The 17,859-nt window shown below is 41.2% G+C and overlaps 4 protein-coding genes across 6 annotated transcripts; 3 read left to right on the forward strand and 1 right to left on the reverse strand.

The window, feature by feature from the left end:
- Positions 1 to 33: 33 nt before the first annotated feature.
- nr2e3 (nuclear receptor subfamily 2, group E, member 3) lies at positions 34 to 3,201 on the forward strand. The gene is made up of 8 exons (XM_023422422.2): positions 34 to 417; positions 655 to 805; positions 960 to 1,063; positions 1,198 to 1,461; positions 1,718 to 1,905; positions 2,013 to 2,253; positions 2,338 to 2,443; positions 2,560 to 3,201. The coding sequence occupies exons 1-8, from the start codon at positions 342 to 344 to the stop codon at positions 2,690 to 2,692; spliced, it is 1,263 nt and encodes a 420-aa protein (XP_023278190.1). The 5' UTR covers positions 34 to 341; the 3' UTR covers positions 2,693 to 3,201.
- A 726-nt stretch (positions 3,202 to 3,927) lies between these two features.
- stoml1 (stomatin (EPB72)-like 1) lies at positions 3,928 to 7,454 on the forward strand. Of its 2 annotated transcripts, none has more exons than XM_023422423.2 (7): positions 3,928 to 4,246; positions 4,801 to 4,907; positions 4,999 to 5,148; positions 6,223 to 6,426; positions 6,507 to 6,717; positions 6,806 to 6,997; positions 7,155 to 7,454. In XM_023422423.2, the coding sequence occupies exons 1-7, from the start codon at positions 4,090 to 4,092 to the stop codon at positions 7,349 to 7,351; spliced, it is 1,218 nt and encodes a 405-aa protein (XP_023278191.1). In that variant the 5' UTR covers positions 3,928 to 4,089; the 3' UTR covers positions 7,352 to 7,454. The 2 variants fall into 2 exon arrangements, with proteins under 2 accessions (XP_023278191.1, XP_023278192.1); XM_023422424.2 differs by having other exon boundaries at positions 6,809 to 6,997.
- An 81-nt stretch (positions 7,455 to 7,535) lies between these two features.
- Positions 7,536 to 10,781, forward strand: LOC111666903 (cholesterol side-chain cleavage enzyme, mitochondrial). Its single transcript, XM_023422419.2, has 9 exons — positions 7,536 to 8,064; positions 8,316 to 8,471; positions 8,616 to 8,815; positions 8,915 to 9,118; positions 9,302 to 9,462; positions 9,544 to 9,710; positions 10,174 to 10,252; positions 10,361 to 10,552; positions 10,647 to 10,781. Exons 1-9 carry the CDS (start codon positions 7,796 to 7,798, stop codon positions 10,779 to 10,781), a joined length of 1,563 nt encoding a protein of 520 aa, XP_023278187.1. The 5' UTR covers positions 7,536 to 7,795.
- A 30-nt stretch (positions 10,782 to 10,811) lies between these two features.
- Positions 10,812 to 17,839, reverse strand: ccdc33 (coiled-coil domain containing 33). Of its 2 annotated transcripts, XM_023422425.2 has the most exons (11): positions 17,738 to 17,839; positions 16,754 to 16,950; positions 16,547 to 16,610; positions 14,234 to 14,429; positions 13,348 to 13,436; positions 13,090 to 13,230; positions 12,850 to 12,943; positions 11,727 to 11,851; positions 11,562 to 11,651; positions 11,359 to 11,475; positions 10,812 to 11,265 (listed from the first exon to the last, which is right to left on the reverse strand). In XM_023422425.2, the coding sequence occupies exons 1-11, from the start codon at positions 17,786 to 17,788 to the stop codon at positions 11,203 to 11,205; spliced, it is 1,227 nt and encodes a 408-aa protein (XP_023278193.2). In that variant the 5' UTR covers positions 17,789 to 17,839; the 3' UTR covers positions 10,812 to 11,202. The 2 variants fall into 2 exon arrangements, with proteins under 2 accessions (XP_023278193.2, XP_087034400.1); XM_087178274.1 differs by having other exon boundaries at positions 10,812 to 11,475.
- Between the last annotated feature and the right edge of the window lie 20 nt (positions 17,840 to 17,859).

A 17,859-nucleotide genomic window follows, 5' to 3' on the forward strand; every position in this document is an offset into this window, starting at 1 on the left:
CGACTGAGGCTCACACATTCATTCTAACAGGGAGAAAGAAACGAGAAGACAAGGAGTAACCACTGACTCCACATTACATCAGAAACGACAGAGAAAAGGACTTCAGCACTGGATCAACATCATCGAGCTTCCCTGGAGTAACTCTCTGATGATCTCTGAAGAAATTCCATCTGAACTCTGAATTTTACATCTGTTTTGTTTTTGGGGCATTGCATGTTTCAACACTTCACATGACAAAATGCTTTGATCCAGCGAGGCAACTACACTGGAAATAAACGTATAATTGTCTAAAAAAAAAAGAAGTAATTAAGTGAAGTTCAGACATAATAACACATCTCAAAATGGAGGACCACATTACCAAAATGAACATGTTTTCTTCTGACATCTCTGATGACTGCACAGATGGAACTGAGTCAGGTGAGCCACCAATCGTTGTAATATGCCAGCCGCTGTACAGCAGATTATGTTGTCATAATGTTATGATGTCCATAACATTTTTGTGTATCGTGTATACAATAGAAAGAAATAGAATATGAGGCCAAAAACAAATAAATAAATGAGTTCAAGAAAAACCCCTCTGTGCAGTCTTCTGTTCATCCATGAAAGGGTGTGAAATGAAGTTTAACATTAATTTGTTCTGTCTATTCTCTACAGAAAAAAGTTCAGTCCCAGGTAAAGCACTTGGCCATGGCTTACTTTGTAAAGTGTGTTCTGATTCAAGCAGTGGTAAACACTATGGCATCTATGCCTGCAATGGCTGCAGTGGCTTCTTCAAGCGCAGTGTGAGACGAAGGCTCATCTACAGGTGAGCGAGATGCAGACTGGACTTAATACAGAAAGTTTTATACAAAGAGGGTAAATGTAAATAACAGAAAAATTATACTCATTTGACAATTAACTTGCATTTTTAATATTTTATTTCCTTTTATTCAGAAAATTGTTTTTTGTCAAAATCATAGGTGTCAGGCTGGAACTGGAAGGTGCCCCGTTGACAAGGCTCATCGCAACCAGTGCCAAGCTTGTCGACTAAAGAAGTGTCTCCAAGCTGGAATGAACAAAGATGGTGAAAAAAATATTCTAAATAAGTTGACTGTAGAGTATATTATCTGTGCATATATCCTTTGTATCATAGGACAGTACAAATCCTGTATAGCTTTGCATGTTAAACAATATATTATTTACCTGTCCCCTTGGCAGCTGTGCAGAATGAGCGACAGCCCAGAAGCACAGCACATGTCAGTCTAGACTCTATAAGCGTGGACACGAAAAAGGAGCACTTGGCCACCACACGGGAACTCACCTCCTCTGCCGCCTACTCATCGGCCATCTGCAGACCTCTGGTCACCTCATCTGTCACCACCTCTCCCGCCACACAGCCCTGCAGCAATCCCAGTAACAACCATCGCTTTATGGTCAGCCTGCTGACTGCTGAGACCTGTGCAAAACTGGAACCTGAGGATGGTAAGATAATATCAAGGATGTTCAATTTTGATGGATCTGGGCAGAACATGTATACACAAGTATGTAGTGAGACATGGGGCAAATCATTTTTAAGAAAAGAAACACTCAAACTATGATATCTTTTTGCCTACCTAGGTGATAAACAAAAGGGATTGTCTCTGAGTCACAAAAACTTATCTGGATCTTTAAACAGAACAATAATGTACTCCCAAAAAACCCTATAAAATTTGACTTACTCTCTTACTCTAATGTACAGTGGAGGAGAATATTGATGTGACAACAAACGATTCAGAGAGAGATCGGACTCCGTCTGACTTTCGTATGTCCCCATACACCTCCAGCTGCTCAGAGAGTGTATATGAGACATCGGCACGACTCCTCTTCATGTCCGTCAAGTGGGCAAAAAATTTGCCCGTTTTTGCTCACTTGCCATTTCGAGACCAGGTGAGCGTGACTGCTGTATGTTTTTGCATATTTACCTAAGCGATTTACACATACGTGAATCATGGGTGAGACTTACAACACATGCTGTATGTCTGTGATATCCTCAGGTGATTCTCCTCGAGGAAGCCTGGAGTGAGATGTTCCTCCTGTGTGCTATCCAGTGGTCCCTGCCCATGGACAGGTGTCCTCTTCTGTCTCTGCCAGACCTTTCCCCCACACAGCAGGCCAAGATCGGCCTCCCCACAGCTGACCTGCGCATCTTGGAGGAGGTCTTCAATCGCTTCAAGGCCCTGGCTGTTGACCCTACTGAGTTTGCTTGCCTGAAGGCCATTGTGCTGTTCAAACCAGGTAAGGAGTCATTTTTCCAGTGACAGGTGTTCATTTTTGAATGGACAGTTTATCTAATGTCTGCTGTTTGACTTCCTGGAGCAGAGACACACAGCCTCAAAGACCCAGAGCGGGTGGAGAATCTGCAGGACCAGTCGCAGGTGTTACTGGGTCAGCACATTCATTCAATATACCCCAGCCAGAGCGCCAGGTGACCCAGGATACACATATTTTCAAACATAAGAATATCTGGATTGTGTGAAGTTTGTACTGTAAATGGCACTACAGAAACATTAAATTCACTCTACTTTGTTCTTGTCCATCAAGGTTTGGGAGACTGTTACTTCTGCTGCCATCCCTCCGCTTTGTGAGCTCTGAGAAAATAGAGCAGCTGTTCTTTCACAGGACCATCGGCAGCACACCCATGGAGAAGCTGCTGTGTGACATGTTCAAAAACTGAACAACGTCGTGAGAAGCCGAACTCTACCAGGACAGCACAATGAACCAACCCTCAAACAACAAGTTTCCTCATTATGTATAGTTCACATATTCTGGTTTTGACTTTTTTAAAATTGAACATAATAGACATTTTCAGAGAAGACATTTTGAAATGTCACCAGAAAAAGCACTGGTAGGCCTATAAATAATAAAATGATGATAGCTGAATTCCATTCAGCTTCAGTTTCAGGGTCCTGGTATTGTGTATGCTGGCTCACTGTCGCACTGACTTATTGGACCATGATTTGTATCATTTGTAAAACCTGTGCTTTTCCTACAGTATACATTTTTTGTTCAGTGATTAACACCATTTACTCTGTAATTTTACAATTTTGTTAACCACAGATATTAGCAAATCCTTTTGCATAGGCACTGAGTTGCAGGGACAAGCATTTTTTATGTCAGTAAATGAAAATGAAAATGTGTGTTTGAATTTGCCCTAAATAAATTTTGTATTGCTTTATTTGACAAGTATTTTTATTTTTGGTCATTTCTGCCATTTATTTACACACAAGACATATTACAAAACAATGATACAAAGAACATACACTATACAAAACATACAGTATAGCTCAGGTCATTCTCATTTATAAGATTTACAGTCTGACTGATCGGCATGGTTGATATTTTTTGGCCGATTTTAGCTCATTGTGAATTTATCAGTCACTGTATGTCAGCCCATATGTAACAAAAAAATGTTCAGCACAGAAGCACAATAAACCAAAGGTATGACTAGGTATTGGAAACTTTGTCACCTACATTTGTCCACCAGTGAGCTCTGACAAGTTTATTTATCTTGATCACAATTATTTAACGATGCAATATACATTGCTTTTTATGACAAATGTATATGCCATCCGTTAAAAAGCAGTTTTAAAGGTTTATTCAGTTTTTGAAAACCCAATCATATATCTTGGGTGGTCTGAAAAATACAGTATCTAAAATGAATTGTCTCTTGGACATTAGGACAATATTTAAGGTGGTTATGAGCTTGCTATAAAATTCAGGATCCCGGATACTGTGCGGCGTCCTTGGTTTAACTCTTCATCACCTAGTACAGTACAGTAACATTTGAGAGCACAAATGTCTAATAGGGAATGGGAAACCATGTCAGATCAGCTTTGACCTCTGCCCTATCCTGGAGCTGAACTTCAGGAACCATTAGGTGGCGCTAATAAGCGCATTTACTGATGAGCCTGTAAACACACAGAAGAAGAGCAGCAACAAAACACGGAACAACTTTACGCTAGCTGGTTAGCATAATAAACTAAAAACATAACCACATTGTTTTTAACGGCTTTGGTTTACAGCTACAGCGGAGACATATAAATAATATGAAGCTACTTAAGACTAGAAACGATGTTTAGCAAGTCGTATCAGCTGCTTCCTCAGAGAGACTCCACAGCTGCGAGGACTCCTGGCCTGTTTGTGGACACCGACAGCTTCTCACAGCGCCGCTACCACAGAGGACTTTCATTTGACTACATCCCCAATGTTTCTGAAAACGACTTCACTGGTAGGTAACTAACATTGACTATAGTATGTTTTCTGACGTGGTGAGGTTGCCAAATAATCTAAAGAATAATAATAATAGGAATATTTCCCTTTACTGTGTTTATGAGGTTTTTTTTTTTTTTTTTTTTACCATTCATGATCAATAGTAGATGTTAAAGTGTTTCTACTGCGCAGTCCATGTTTTGTTATGTTTGTTTTAGGATCCCCTTCAACTTTGTCTTGCAGCCAGGTGACACAGGCACAGACTTTGAACATAAATCATAATAAAACGCATATAATAAAAAATATGTTCACGATTTGCCAAAACCCAAACCCACTACACAAGCTGCTATAGATACACTTAATATAAGTTGGAGGATCTGAAGGATAAAGATTAAAAAACAAACAACATACTCAAAATGAATATGTCACACTTCTCATAATGTAGTGTAATGTTTAATGAGACCCTTCCATCATGTAACTGTTCTTTCAGGCTCCCCATGACTGGTTTACTGAAAGTACCTTGAGAGCAAAGACTCTATGACTCTGTTTGATTCTTTGTTTCTTTTCTTAAAGATACTTCTCAAGGATGGCTGTCCTGGATTTGCAACCTGGTTGTCATCTTTCTCGTCTACATCTGCACCTTTATAACCTTCCCCATAACAGGATGGTTTGTACTGAAAGTAAGCTGAAACAATCTCTCATCAGTTACTCCCACAGCATGTCCACTCAGTTGCTGAGAATAAAAACAACTGTGACTGATTTTGTCTGCAGACGGTGCCGAACTACCAGAGGATAGTAGTGTTTCGTCTGGGGCGAGTTTGTCCTCCCAAGGGCCCTGGTATCGTGCTCGTGCTGCCCCTCATTGACCAGTGGCAGAAAGTAGACTTGCGCACCCGCGCTTTCAACATCCCTCCTTGCCAGGTAAACCATTTAGCATATACTCCATTTATCATAGGTCAGCTGCTGTGATGGACAACTTGTTGAAGTCATGAAGCACTGAAACATTAGGTTTGCACAAGCCAGGAAAAATTAAGTTACTTTACTGAACATCAAACAAGTGAAATGAAAGCTAGATATTGATTTAGATGCCAAGATGTTGTTCTTTTAGCTTACAGACACATGGACCAGGTCTTTAATTTCTTTCAAAGGTAAACTGCACACAGAAAAATGGCGGTGTAACTAATTTATACAGTTTTCCAAACAATATACAACAGGTGTTTTCATCACAAAGATATTTTTATGTTCATCACAGGCACCCAGATCCCAGCACAGTGTCTTGTTTCATCGTGTTACATGTTTAATACGAGATTCTTCTTCGACACGTGAGCTGAGGAGTCTTAGTTGCTCATCAACCGTACTGAGTTAAAGCAACATTTCTGTTAGTTGTGAATGTTTTACTTTGTCCTACAGATGGCGGTGTTGGTACACTGTAGTTCAGTGTGAAGGGGAAGCGTGTAATGGAGACTGGGAGAACTATGATTACAGTGTGATAGTTGGAAGTTTTAATGTTATGCTGCCGGCAATTTATTTGAAAATACTTAAAAGTCAGCATCAAGCCTTAGGTACATTAAACTTATTGTGTTCTGATTTTTTTGTTTTTAGTCCTGTGTCTTTTTCTCATTTTCACATTCCCTTAGCCTTCTAGTGTCACCCCAAAATAAACTATTTAAAATAATTAAATGCAAATGCTTGGTTAATGGCAAAATTTAGTTTTTTGAAGCCTGTATCACAAGCACAGCTTCATCACTAAATGTATTTCAGCAAAGCTGTGGTGTCAGGCTTGTCATTTGTTTTTGTGCTGATACCAACACTCTCCTTCTGTGCAGTTAGAATTTGTCTGAAACTGTATATTCAGTGTTACACAGTGAATATCGCTTGCCAGTACCTGTTGTAAGACTGAAGAGTAGATGTTTCCATATTCTTTAAATTGTGGCAAATGTGTCCAAATAAATTCAGCAGTCATGTTAAATATAGAAATTTATTCTGCTATTGCAGGTGACGACTCGGGATGGCGGTGTGTTGTCAGTGGGAGCAGACATTCAGTTCAGGATCTGGAACCCCGTAATGTCAGTGGTATCAGTCCAGGACCTGAACGCCTCAACCAGGATGACAGCACATAATGCTTTGACCCACAGCTTGGCAAAGAAAACTGCCCGGGAGGTCCAAACTGAGAGGCTTAAACTGGGAGAATATCTTCAGGTGAGACTACGTTTGAGCTACTCTCTGCTGGGCTTGTAACTGATTCAGCTCAGACTTACATCCTTACTTGCCGTTAACAGGTGGATATTAATGACATGACTCAACCCTGGGGGTTGGAGGTGGACAGGGTAGAGCTTACCCTGGGCTCTCTCCTGAAAGCCCCAGAAGAAGTTCCCTCTGGGCCCCTCATCATGCCTTCTTCTGTGCCTGGACTGGAAGGCCTCACTGGCCCCATTCAGCAGTTGGCCATGCACTTTCTGAACCACAGCGGCAGTTCACAGCCTCAACAAGGTTTGGCCCCACACTCACAACTGCTTCCGTACAACATGTTCACGTTATCATGGTGTTGTATGATAAACCTGTGCCTTGTACTCCTCAGAAGACAGCATAACTTTTACAGATGAGCTCAGCAGTGTCGCTCAGGCCACACCAGGTTCTGTGGAAGAGCTGCTCGACAGGGTAAAGCTCCTGCTTTCTGAAACTTTGGTCTGTCAGGTTGGGGCCTGCTTCCAGTTCGACATCAGCTCAGGAGATGGACAACATCACAGTTACTATTTGGATTTAAGCCAAGGTAATGGTTCAGATATTGTTGTGAATATGCAACAATTATCAAAATAAATCTGTGTAATAATGCTCAAATGTCTGTGGTATATGAAACAAAAGTACAGTTACATAAATATCTTTAATATCAATCGCTATTACTGTGTGTGTGTGTGTTCGTTCTGTAGGTAGCGGTGCAGTTGGAGCAGGGTGCTTGTGCCGAGAACCAGATGTGACATTGAGTATGAGTGACATCGACCTTCTGGCCATGTTCCAAGACAGGCTACAACCATTTGCTGCATACACCAGTGGCAGACTTAAAATCCAGGGAGACATAAAGACCGCCATGAAGCTGGAGGAACTCATAAAGCTACTTAAGAAATAGCGTTCATAGTAAAATTTCTATATGTATTTATGAAATCTGTCATTTTAACTGTAAAGTTGATTTTTTTTCATGTATGCACTCATTACATTTGTTATAAACTAAATTTCTGTGATGGCTTTGTTTTTCTTCACAAATCAAAGCTTGTTTACAAAACAACAAACTTTTTGAAGGTCTCCAGACCTAATTTTAGCTGGCTTAGTCTAAATAGTTTCTGACACTGTTACAAAATGAAATATTCAGTAATGCATCTTAAAAATGCCATACACAGACATATTGCACTGTGTTGTATTCTATTAGGCTGTAAATATCAACTGGAGAGCCTTGATCAGCACAGCAAGGGGGGGGGGGCAACTATTTAGACCAGCCTCCTTTTGCACCAGATGTCCCTGGGAGAGCCAGAGAAGCTGCTGAGGGTAGAGCACAGTGAGCATTTTTGTTGACACGATGGCTAGGTGGAGTGTGTGGCGCAGCCCTGTGACGCTGCCCCTACCCTGGATAGAAGAGTTGACATCAGGTGTGCGCTGCAGCAGTAGCATGCCAGTGGTCAAACAGGCGTTCTCAGAAAGTGGCAGTATTGTCAGGCCTTTCAGGGAGATTCCTGGACTGTGGAAGAATGGGGCGGCCAACTTGTACAATTTCTGGAAACTGGATGGCTTTAGAAACCTTCACCACATTATGGTTCAGAACTTCAAAACTTTTGGACCCATCTACAGGTATGGATGTCTAGGTGGTTTACATTACTTTAATAAAAAAATAAAAAAGCTGCATAATGCTACTGTGTATCTCGAGTAATAATGACAAAACATCAAGGACTTCGAATTACGTCACTAGCAAGATATTTTGTTGTCCAAATCTAAACATTTTGTGTTCAAGGAGAATATCTGTGACGTATAACAAGGTCATGTTTTTTAAAGACAAGCAGCTGATATATATTCACCCTTTCTTTTCTCTTTGTGTATGTCAGAGAAAAAATAGGTTATTATGAAAGTGTAAATATCATCAATCCTGAGGATGCTGCCATCGTGTTCAAAGCAGAGGGCCATTATCCTAAAAGGCTGAAAGTTGAAGCGTGGACAGCATACAGAGACTACAGGAATCGCAAATACGGAGTTTTGCTAAAGTATGTGGTATTATTATGCGTTTCTACCTGTATAATTTCTGTTCTACTAATATTTTGACGGAACCACAGGTTTTATTGATTGCTATAACACTGTGCCTACTAGTTGCCTGGCTAGTTTGAAGTTGACATCCTATCTTCCCGCAGGAATGGAGAAGACTGGAGATCAAACCGGGTGATTCTCAACAAGGAGGTGATTTCCCCAAAAGTGCTGGAAAACTTTGTGCCTTTGCTGGATGAAGTGGGCCAGGATTTTGTGGCTAGAGTTCACAAAAAGATAAAGCGAAGTGGCCAGAACAAATGGACTACCGACCTCTCTCAAGAACTATTTAAATATGCACTAGAATGTAAGACTTACTTTCAACTCTCCTGATATTTATCTATTATCCTCACTGTATGGGCCAGTGCCCTTTTTTTCCCCCTCACATTGTTGACTCTTTACACAGCGGTGAGCTCAGTGCTGTATGGTGAGCGTCTGGGTCTGATGCTGGACTACATTGACCCTGAAGCTCAACATTTCATCAACTGCATCACCCTCATGTTCAAGACTACCTCACCCATGCTCTACATACCTCCTGGTCTGTTGAGACAAATTGGAGCGAAGGTGTGGCGGGACCATGTGGAGGCTTGGGATGGGATCTTCAACCAAGGTCGGACTCAGAGTACCAGGATGAATTTTTACAGTTTTGATGTCATGATGTTTTCAAGATTTATTAGCAGAACACCAAATGAGATTATAGCACTGTCACCTGAAAACAACAATTTTCCATTTTTCCATTTGTACTGTGTTCGGTGGAGCTTCTTATTCCAGTCTCATCCTTTTGTTGCATCAGCGGACCGCTGCATCCAGAACATCTACAGACAGTTGCGTCAGGAAACTGGCACTCAAAAGAAATACCCAGGAGTCCTGCCCAGCCTGCTTATGCTGGACAAGCTATCCATTGAAGACATCAAGGCCAGCATCACTGAGCTAATGGCTGGAGGAGTAGATACAGTGAGAAACAAATCATTTCTTTTCAGAGTGTGACTTCTTTTCGGCTTTTTAAGACTGCTTAGTTCTGTTTGTGTGTTTCAGACTTCTATAACGCTGCTGTGGACATTGTATGAACTAGCCAGGCACCCCAACCTCCAGGAGGAGCTGAGGGCGGAGGTGGCTGCAGCTCGGGCTGAAAGCCAGGGAGACATGCTGAAGATGCTGAAGCGGATTCCCTTGGTTAAAGGAGCTCTGAAGGAAACACTGAGGTGAAAGAAACAGTTTCACAAGGATATTTGACAATGCCCTTGCCCTTGCTAATTGTCTAAGTCTGGGAGCCTTTCCTGCCCCCTGCTAAGTTGACCCTTGATCTTGTCTGTATCACACTGTAATGCATAGGTATTCAAAGAGGTGCAGTTACACAAAATTTCCTCATATAGATATATACATAGGACTTGAATGATTTTCTTCAACAAAGGCAGTAGATTATAGGTGCATTAGAACACTTTAATTTCCTCTGAGGCATTCTACAGTACAAAATGCACCCTGTGGTAAACCTAATCTTAAATAAGACCCACTAATACGATATCAGACATAGTTTCTCTAATACAATAATACATTTTCCACTAACCCATAATGCATTTGCTCTGATAATGAACTTTTTTAACTCTCAATTCTGCTACGGAGTTAAAAAGTTTCTTTCAATATCGAATTTTCACTTTCATACCACAGGTTACACCCAGTTGCAGTGAGCTTGCAAAGATACATAGCAGAAGACATCATTATTCAAAACTACCACATCCCAGCTGGGGTAAGAGGCAGTTATGAATCTTCAAGTCATGTTTTTGTATTTTTTTTTTTTTTTAAAGAGACTGTGCAGTGTCAGAGGGAATGCTCACCATTTTTTGTTTGTGTTTAGACTTTGGTTCAGTTAGGACTATACGCAATGGGAAGAGACCCCAAGGTGTTTTTTCGTCCAGAGCAGTATCTGCCTTCCCGCTGGCTGAGGACGGAGACGCACTACTTCAAAAGCCTGGGCTTTGGCTTTGGCCCTCGTCAATGTTTAGGACGCAGAATAGCTGAGACAGAGATGCAACTCTTCCTCATCCATGTGAGATATACAAAGAAAAAAGAGCAGTTTCACCACATTTTATCGCACGTTTACACATCATATTAACTGTTTCCATTATCTTTGGCATTTGCAGATGCTTGAGAACTTCAGAGTGGAGAAACAGCGCTATGTGGAAGTGCAGAGTACCTTTGAGCTCATCCTCTTACCAGAAAAGCCCATAATTCTGACTTTGAAACCCCTACAAACTAGTCAGCAACACAATATTTGAGAGAAAAATGGGGTGCATGACAAATCAGGCCCATTTTTGTTGTCCTTTATCATACATAATTGTAAAGGGCTTCACAAGGTACCACAATATAAATACAGAGTAAAATCTTCCAACCTGATTCGCTGGCAAAAAGCAAGAGAAAAACTTGAGGAAGGAAAAAGAAATGCGCATGAACAAGTTACCTCAGATAATCCATAACTGGTGAACAAATTAATTATGTGTTTTGTATATTACTTAGTGAATAATAATGGAAATGTGTAGTCTGTGTGTGTACAATATACTGACAAACCTGGAATGTACAGTATCTTTATTCCATAATATTTGAAAATATAAAAAAATAACTACCTAAAAAAAATAAATAAAACAATACAACTGACAGGAAATATGTCTTGTAAGTTTTTTCCAGTAGTTCATTTGCCGGTCACTTTTCAGGTTTCCGCTTCCTCTGTATGCTTTGCTGATTTAAGGAATCTGATACAACCCTCTGTAAGAAGTACAACAGCAGGGTAAATCATTCCATGTTGAATACCTTATGAAATGAAGCACAGTGTGTAAAATGAATGAATGACTAACTGACCGAAGAAACATTATGAAGGATTGTGGTGGATGATCGGACGAAGCCGTGCCTGTGCTCGCTCAGTTTGGTCAAAAGATCCTGTTTCTGTCTCCCCCACAATTTAGAGTTCTCCTCCATCTGTATTAGAACAAAGGCAAAACATGCAAGCAACGATGAACCATGAATGAGACATATACAGTACAAGAATGTTTAATTTTTTTTACCTGAGCCTCCAGTGTTTGGACTCTTGCCTCAGCCTTCTCTAGTTTATTCAGTAAACTCAGTCTCTCCTTGAGTGGTAGTACTTCCTTTCTCTGAGGGGGGGCATGATACACGTCACTTTGAGAATTTCAATTGAGAAATCAATTGACTTGAATGTGTGGGAGTACCTGTGCTGCCTGCTGTATGATGACGGGGGCAGGCTGCCTGCGAATCCTGTCCAGCTCTTCTCTGAGACGAGAGTTTTCTGCTGCCAGAGCCGACTCTATTTCTTCTGTTCTGCGGTCAGTTTTACCTACACAGCACGAAGAGAGGTCTAGTGTCCTGGCCACAAATGTTTTCGTGAATATACACCCACCGAGCATTTTATTAGGAACATGTGTACACCTGTTTATTCAAAAACATCTAGTGAGCAGCAGTTCTGGAGACAGAAACACTTAGATGATGAGAGGTGTCAGAGGAGAATGGCCAGACTGGTTGGAGCTGACAGAAAGGCCACGATTACTCAGATCACCACCTTACAACTGTGGTGAGCAGAAAAGCATCTCTGAATGTAAAACATGTCGAACCTTGAGGCAGATGGGTGGAAACAGCAGAGTATCACGTTGGGTTCCACTCCTGTCACTCAAGATCAGAAATCTGAGGCTGCAGCGGGCACAGGTTCACCAACAATGGACAGTTGAAGACTGGGAAAACGTAACCTGGTCTGATTCAGTCTGAATGGTCATTTTTGCACTTTATTTTCACTGAAAAAAAAAAAAAAATGGTGATGCGATTTTTGTTGGGTCTTGTACCAAACAAACATGTTCCTTTACGTCTGGAGAATATGATTTGTAGGCCTCCGTAGCACCTCAATGCTTATGGTGCTAACAATGCACAACAACATTTTATCTTTATCAAAAAAATTCAGCTCCTGCGATTTGGATATTGCACTTGCGCTTTTGATTAAATTTGATTAATTGTGCAGCCCTATTGCTGACCATGTGCATCCCTTCATGGCCAACACCATCTTCTATTGGCTACTTTCAGCTTGATAATGCACTGCATTACAAAGCATAAGTCATCTTAAACTGATTTCACGAACGTGACAAGGCGTCCAGTTGAACAGAACATTCACAGCATCAATGTGTAGCTGGTCAACGTGGACCAGAATCTAAAAGCAATGTTTCCAACATCTTGTGGCATCCATGCCATGAAGAACTGAGGCAAAGAGAGGCTCTACCCAGAATTAGTATGATGTTCCTAATAAAGTGCTCAGTGACTGTATATTTTCACCTCACTCAGTCCACTCACCTCTGTGTTTTTTCAACGCCAGACTTTTGTCACCACTTTGTCTGTTCTTCTCTCTGAGTTTGCCGTCTAAGACTTTCTCCATCTTCTCAATGACCTAAAAAAATCGGCATAGCACAAGTATAAAGGATATTATCCTCACATATGCATTTTATAGACAGAAGCATTCCCTGTCGATAAACTGGAATACAACTAGTATACAGATATGTGCAGAGTGGACAGACAGCGTTGCTCACTGTTCACCTTTTCCTGCTGTTTGACTGTGGCCTCCAAAGTTGCCATCCTTGCCAAGCGACTCTGGTGGTGCTGCAGATGCTCCTCCTGCTGCTGCTGCTGCTGGTGAGCTCTGTGAAGTTTAAGCAGCTGCTTCTCACTGTCATTCTTCTGCACAACACACATGAGAAGAAGACAGAGTAGAAAACCACATAAACACGACAAATACACTGACAAAAATTGTTTTAAGTTTCATTTGTGTAATGTTTGTTTGGTTAATCTTTTAACCTTGATCAGCTCATTTTGCAGCTGTTGGATCCTGTCCCTTTGCGAGGCCGCCTTACTGGTCTCACTGGCCAGTTTGAATTTCAGAGAGGCTTCAAAAGAACAACAGGACAAATTGTACACAGCAGCATACAACCAGGTAAAGATACATTTCTGTCTGTTATTTGTGCAGGCAGAAGAACGTGCTGGTTTTTGGATTCATATGTTCATTTGGGAAAAGCAAGTTGACAGCTAGTCATACCTAAGATGAGAGTTAGCATTTGATATGGAAACTCTGAAACTATTTAAAATTTAGAAAGATGGACATGTCGAGTCTGAGGCTTGGCCATTTGAACAATAATGATCAAAGCACCCATCAATAAAGTCCTTTGAAATCTAATGGATTTTCTTTCGGATGTGACTTAAATCTAGTCCCTCTGCTTTGATGCCGGCAGAGAAACCTTCATGAAAATCCTTTCATTGAGGGTCACAAACTGTCCTTCAGGAGATAAGGGATGTACTACCCACAGAGCTTATCGGGGTCTGTGGCCTAAATGAGCTGCCTTATCACAAAACGGCACAGTCTGCTTGGGAAGAGACACTCACAAGGATATGCAAACACACAGTGGGCCACCTTCCACATCACTAACTCATGTGCCAGTGAAATGCCCATAAATTCATAGCAACATGGAGTGAAGGTTCAACAACTGCTGGCTGGATAGTAAACTCTCTGACATTAATGAATCTGAATATTTGACTACATTTGCTCTCACCTTTTGAAGAGCTGAAAGAATGTCAGTCACTGTGTTTTTTTTTTTTTTTGCATGGCTTTGGTTCAGGCTAGTTTTAAGACAGCGCGCTAATGAATGAATGGTTGAGTAATTAACCATAGCGCCCTGCTGTGTCTTACCTATGTGGTCAGAAATCTCAGCCTTGGTCATGACGTCAATGTCTGTGTCATCCAGCAGATCTCGGCCAAGGTGCTGGTGCAGAGACAGATCGCTGCGGAGCCTGCTGTTTTCTGCCTCCACCGTCACCAACTGCGTCCTCAGCACTATGATATCTTCTGCCATCTTATTCATGGCTGAACGATAGTTTTCCATCTCCTGATGGAGAAGTGTCGCCTGTCAATCTCTAGAATCTTGAAGGGGCTTTTTTAACAATAGTAATTTCATCCCCATTCCAAGCGAATCCCCTTCGGTGCTCATTAGTAAAACTCTGTTTAGATTTGAGTTGCATGATGATAATCAAGGTAAGTGTAAAGTACAAAAATGACTGAAAACCATTTCCCCCAATGGAAAACCTCAAGCTCATTTGTATTCAAATAGCCAGAAACATTGACTGGAGTTTTTTTTGTCTCAGTCAGTCTCATGTCTTTTCTTTTTTTCTACAAATATCAACAGCAAAACAGGGCCAATGTCACATAACTGTCAACAAAATCCCCAGTAGTCCGGTGGGATGTCTTGATGTTGTGCTGTTCTACATGAACACCGCCTCTAGGTGTCTCTTCAACCCCAACTTTTGATAAAGTCCTCCAGGATGCAGTCAACAGGACATTTCTCGACACTAAGATCCCAGCAACAAATAAGCATTGCATGTACAGTTTGTCATGAGGCTTAGTGTCTCAATAAATAATTGATTATTCCCAGTTAAAATAAGCACATAACATGAGAAATGGCTAATGGGACATAGCTGAGCCAAAAAAGACAATTATGCCATAAAGTGTGATGTTCCTGTTAATCGATTGTCTAAGGCTGGGTTACAATGAATTCAGAGCCCAGCTCCTCAGATCCAGAGGGACAATAACACCCTATCCTTCGAAGGTCTTTTGTCACGGGAGCTTTAACTGAGGATTTTGGATAAATCCTAGCGGTGCATTCAGGGAGCGTCCTACTGTGAAAGCCCATTTGCTGAACTCTAGAGGTGAAACTCCTGCCAAATTCCTGAGGGTATTTCAGTGAGACCAAAAAATGACACTGAATTTTACAAAATTTTCCATAGATTTCTTTTGTTTGTTTTGTCTTCTTTTCACATTCTTGTTGCCCTTCTTTGAAAAGATAAAAAAATCCTCACTGATTATAGTTTCCTGGAAAGCACTCAGAGATGCTTTCCAGGAAATGTATTGTTGCAGAGCTGTTATCAGAGCATGTTTCTGTGTAATGCATGAGCCTGTTGTCTATCAGTATTGTTCTCTGCTCTGTCACATGCCCCTCCATCAAGTTGAATAGATGGAAATGAATGGAGTCTGAAAGCAGGGTCCAGCTGCATGTGTGTGTGTGTGTGTGTGTGTGTGTGTGTGTGTGTGTGTGTGTGTGAGGTGGTGGTGGTGGTGGTGGGTGCGATTAGGAGATTCCAATCTCAGATGGTGTGTTTGTGACTCCCAGGGGACACAAGGGTGAAATTGAGCATCTAATTGAAAGGGCAGGGAAGAGGTGACAATCATGACTGTAGATGAGGTGGTGTCTCTGTTGGGGGGCCCACAGGCATGATGGGAAGGACGGCTCCCCATGATGAGTCTGGAAAGTCCCTTCATGTGTCAAAAATAAAAGGGGAGCCTCTGTTTCTGCCGGTGAACACTGGAGGTTCCCTCCCCTCTCTGTGATTTGAAGACATTAAAATGGTCTAGCTGTCACACATACTGTCACTCCTGGACAATAATGTACCAAAGAAAGAAAGTAGCTGGATTGAAGCATGAGGATGTGATGCTTAATGTGGCTTTTCCAATCTGTTATCATTATCATTATGCATGTACAGTAGTATCATGCACTAATGGATGCAGTGTCACTGTGTGTGAAATCATCCAATTAATACCAAGAGCTCTGCCTTCTTCCTAAGTCAGTCAAAATCTACATGAAGCAACATAAAATCTGCATGCATACATATCATTTCAACCAATCCACAAATCTACAGTGAATTTAAATAAATAATCAAATTCTGAAGAAAAGCTCACAGCAACAGGAGAAAATGCCAGGATATGCATACAGTATACAACACTCTCAGACCTTAGCACAAGCTTAAAGCTCATCAGCTCGATCCTCCTTAAGTGCAATCAGTCTGAGAAATGTTAATCTATTCCACTTGCTGCCATTTTGTCTCCTGTGCAGCTGTGAGTTTCTGCTTCATCTCACAGGCCCTCCCCGTCGCTGTTCACTAACTAAACGTGACAGTGGGGATTGCCTCACTGATTGATTGTAGAGTTAACGTATTGATTGTGTCCAATCACCTTAGTTTGGAGGTTGGTGATCTCTGCCATGTTGGGATCATCCTCAAAGTTGTGCAGAGGGGGTCTGAAGCATGGACACATTTCATAAAAATGACTCATAACAGTAAGTGAAATGAATCTATAAAATTCTCTGTTTTAGTCTTACTGAAATATTATTTATTCAGTGATCGTCACAATAAATCCATGTTTCACACATTTCTGTCTTACCGTATATGTGGCTGATGAACTTGATATGTATGATTTATGTTGGGTTTGTTGGCCTGTGTGGCTTCTGCCCTCTGAGTGGGTCTCTCCTGCTCCTGATTGGTTGCATTTTGGAGCTCAGTCTTTGCGAGGTACTGGTAATCTGGTAGGATCTGTGCCAGGGCATCATGAGATGGGAGGTGATATCTGTCCTTCTGAAGCTGAAGAGAAAACACTGGTTTCAGTGGCAAACTCTAACTCCACACTAAGCTTGAAACTGTGTCAGGATTAGCACAAAATAAATATAACTTTTAACCCTAATGTTGTGTTTGGTGTCCTTGAGTCCATCTTTAACCATATAAAGACCACATAGTTCTACTTCAAATTTACTCCAAACAAAACTAATCACCTACATCAAATCTGCAAAGCCAGTTTGTGGCAAAGGGGAGGATTATCACTTCAACACTTTGTCATCATTATTACACATACAGCAGGAGGTGAAGCCAATTCCAACAAAACAGGGTTAGGTTAAATACATGACAGAAGCCACAAGAAAGCATTAACTGTTAGTTGTACAGATCAAGCAAAATGCTAAACAATCACCCATAACAATGTGGGAGAGCTGAATGACCTATGCAATGAAAGCATTAAATCTACCAGTCCTGTTTTCACAGAAAATGAAAGCTTTTATCCAAAAAAAAAAAACATTGCAGCTATGCCCTCTAACCACTCACTGTGCTTGTATGTGGCCTGTTCTGCCTCTTCATCTCTTGAATATAAAGGCTGTTACATCACTATGCATACAGTACCCACTTTATATCATGAGAGCTCTAATTCAACGGCCCTAAAGTCCTTTGAGTATGAGCCTCGCATATACAGTGTACACTGTCAATGGCCGCAGTTGCCAGGTAGCACAGATTCAAAGAAATGACATGAAACAGAGACATTATCTATTATCTTCCTACAGGCTCTCCCTCCAACACAAATACCTCCACAGTCAGAGCCTACCTTTGTAGCTGCAGGGCTGCTGAGTGATTTTGTCTTTTTTGAGGCCTTCATCCAACAGGAAAAGTCCTCATCAGAAGAATGAACACATAACTGATGGTGGATGTGAAAGTTTGAACAATCAG

This window comes from Seriola lalandi, unplaced genomic scaffold, assembly GCF_002814215.2.
Source record: "Seriola lalandi dorsalis isolate HSWRI2012SDOR001 ecotype SW California unplaced genomic scaffold, Sedor1 jcf7180002054682, whole genome shotgun sequence".
NCBI lineage: Eukaryota > Metazoa > Chordata > Actinopteri > Carangiformes > Carangidae > Seriola > Seriola lalandi.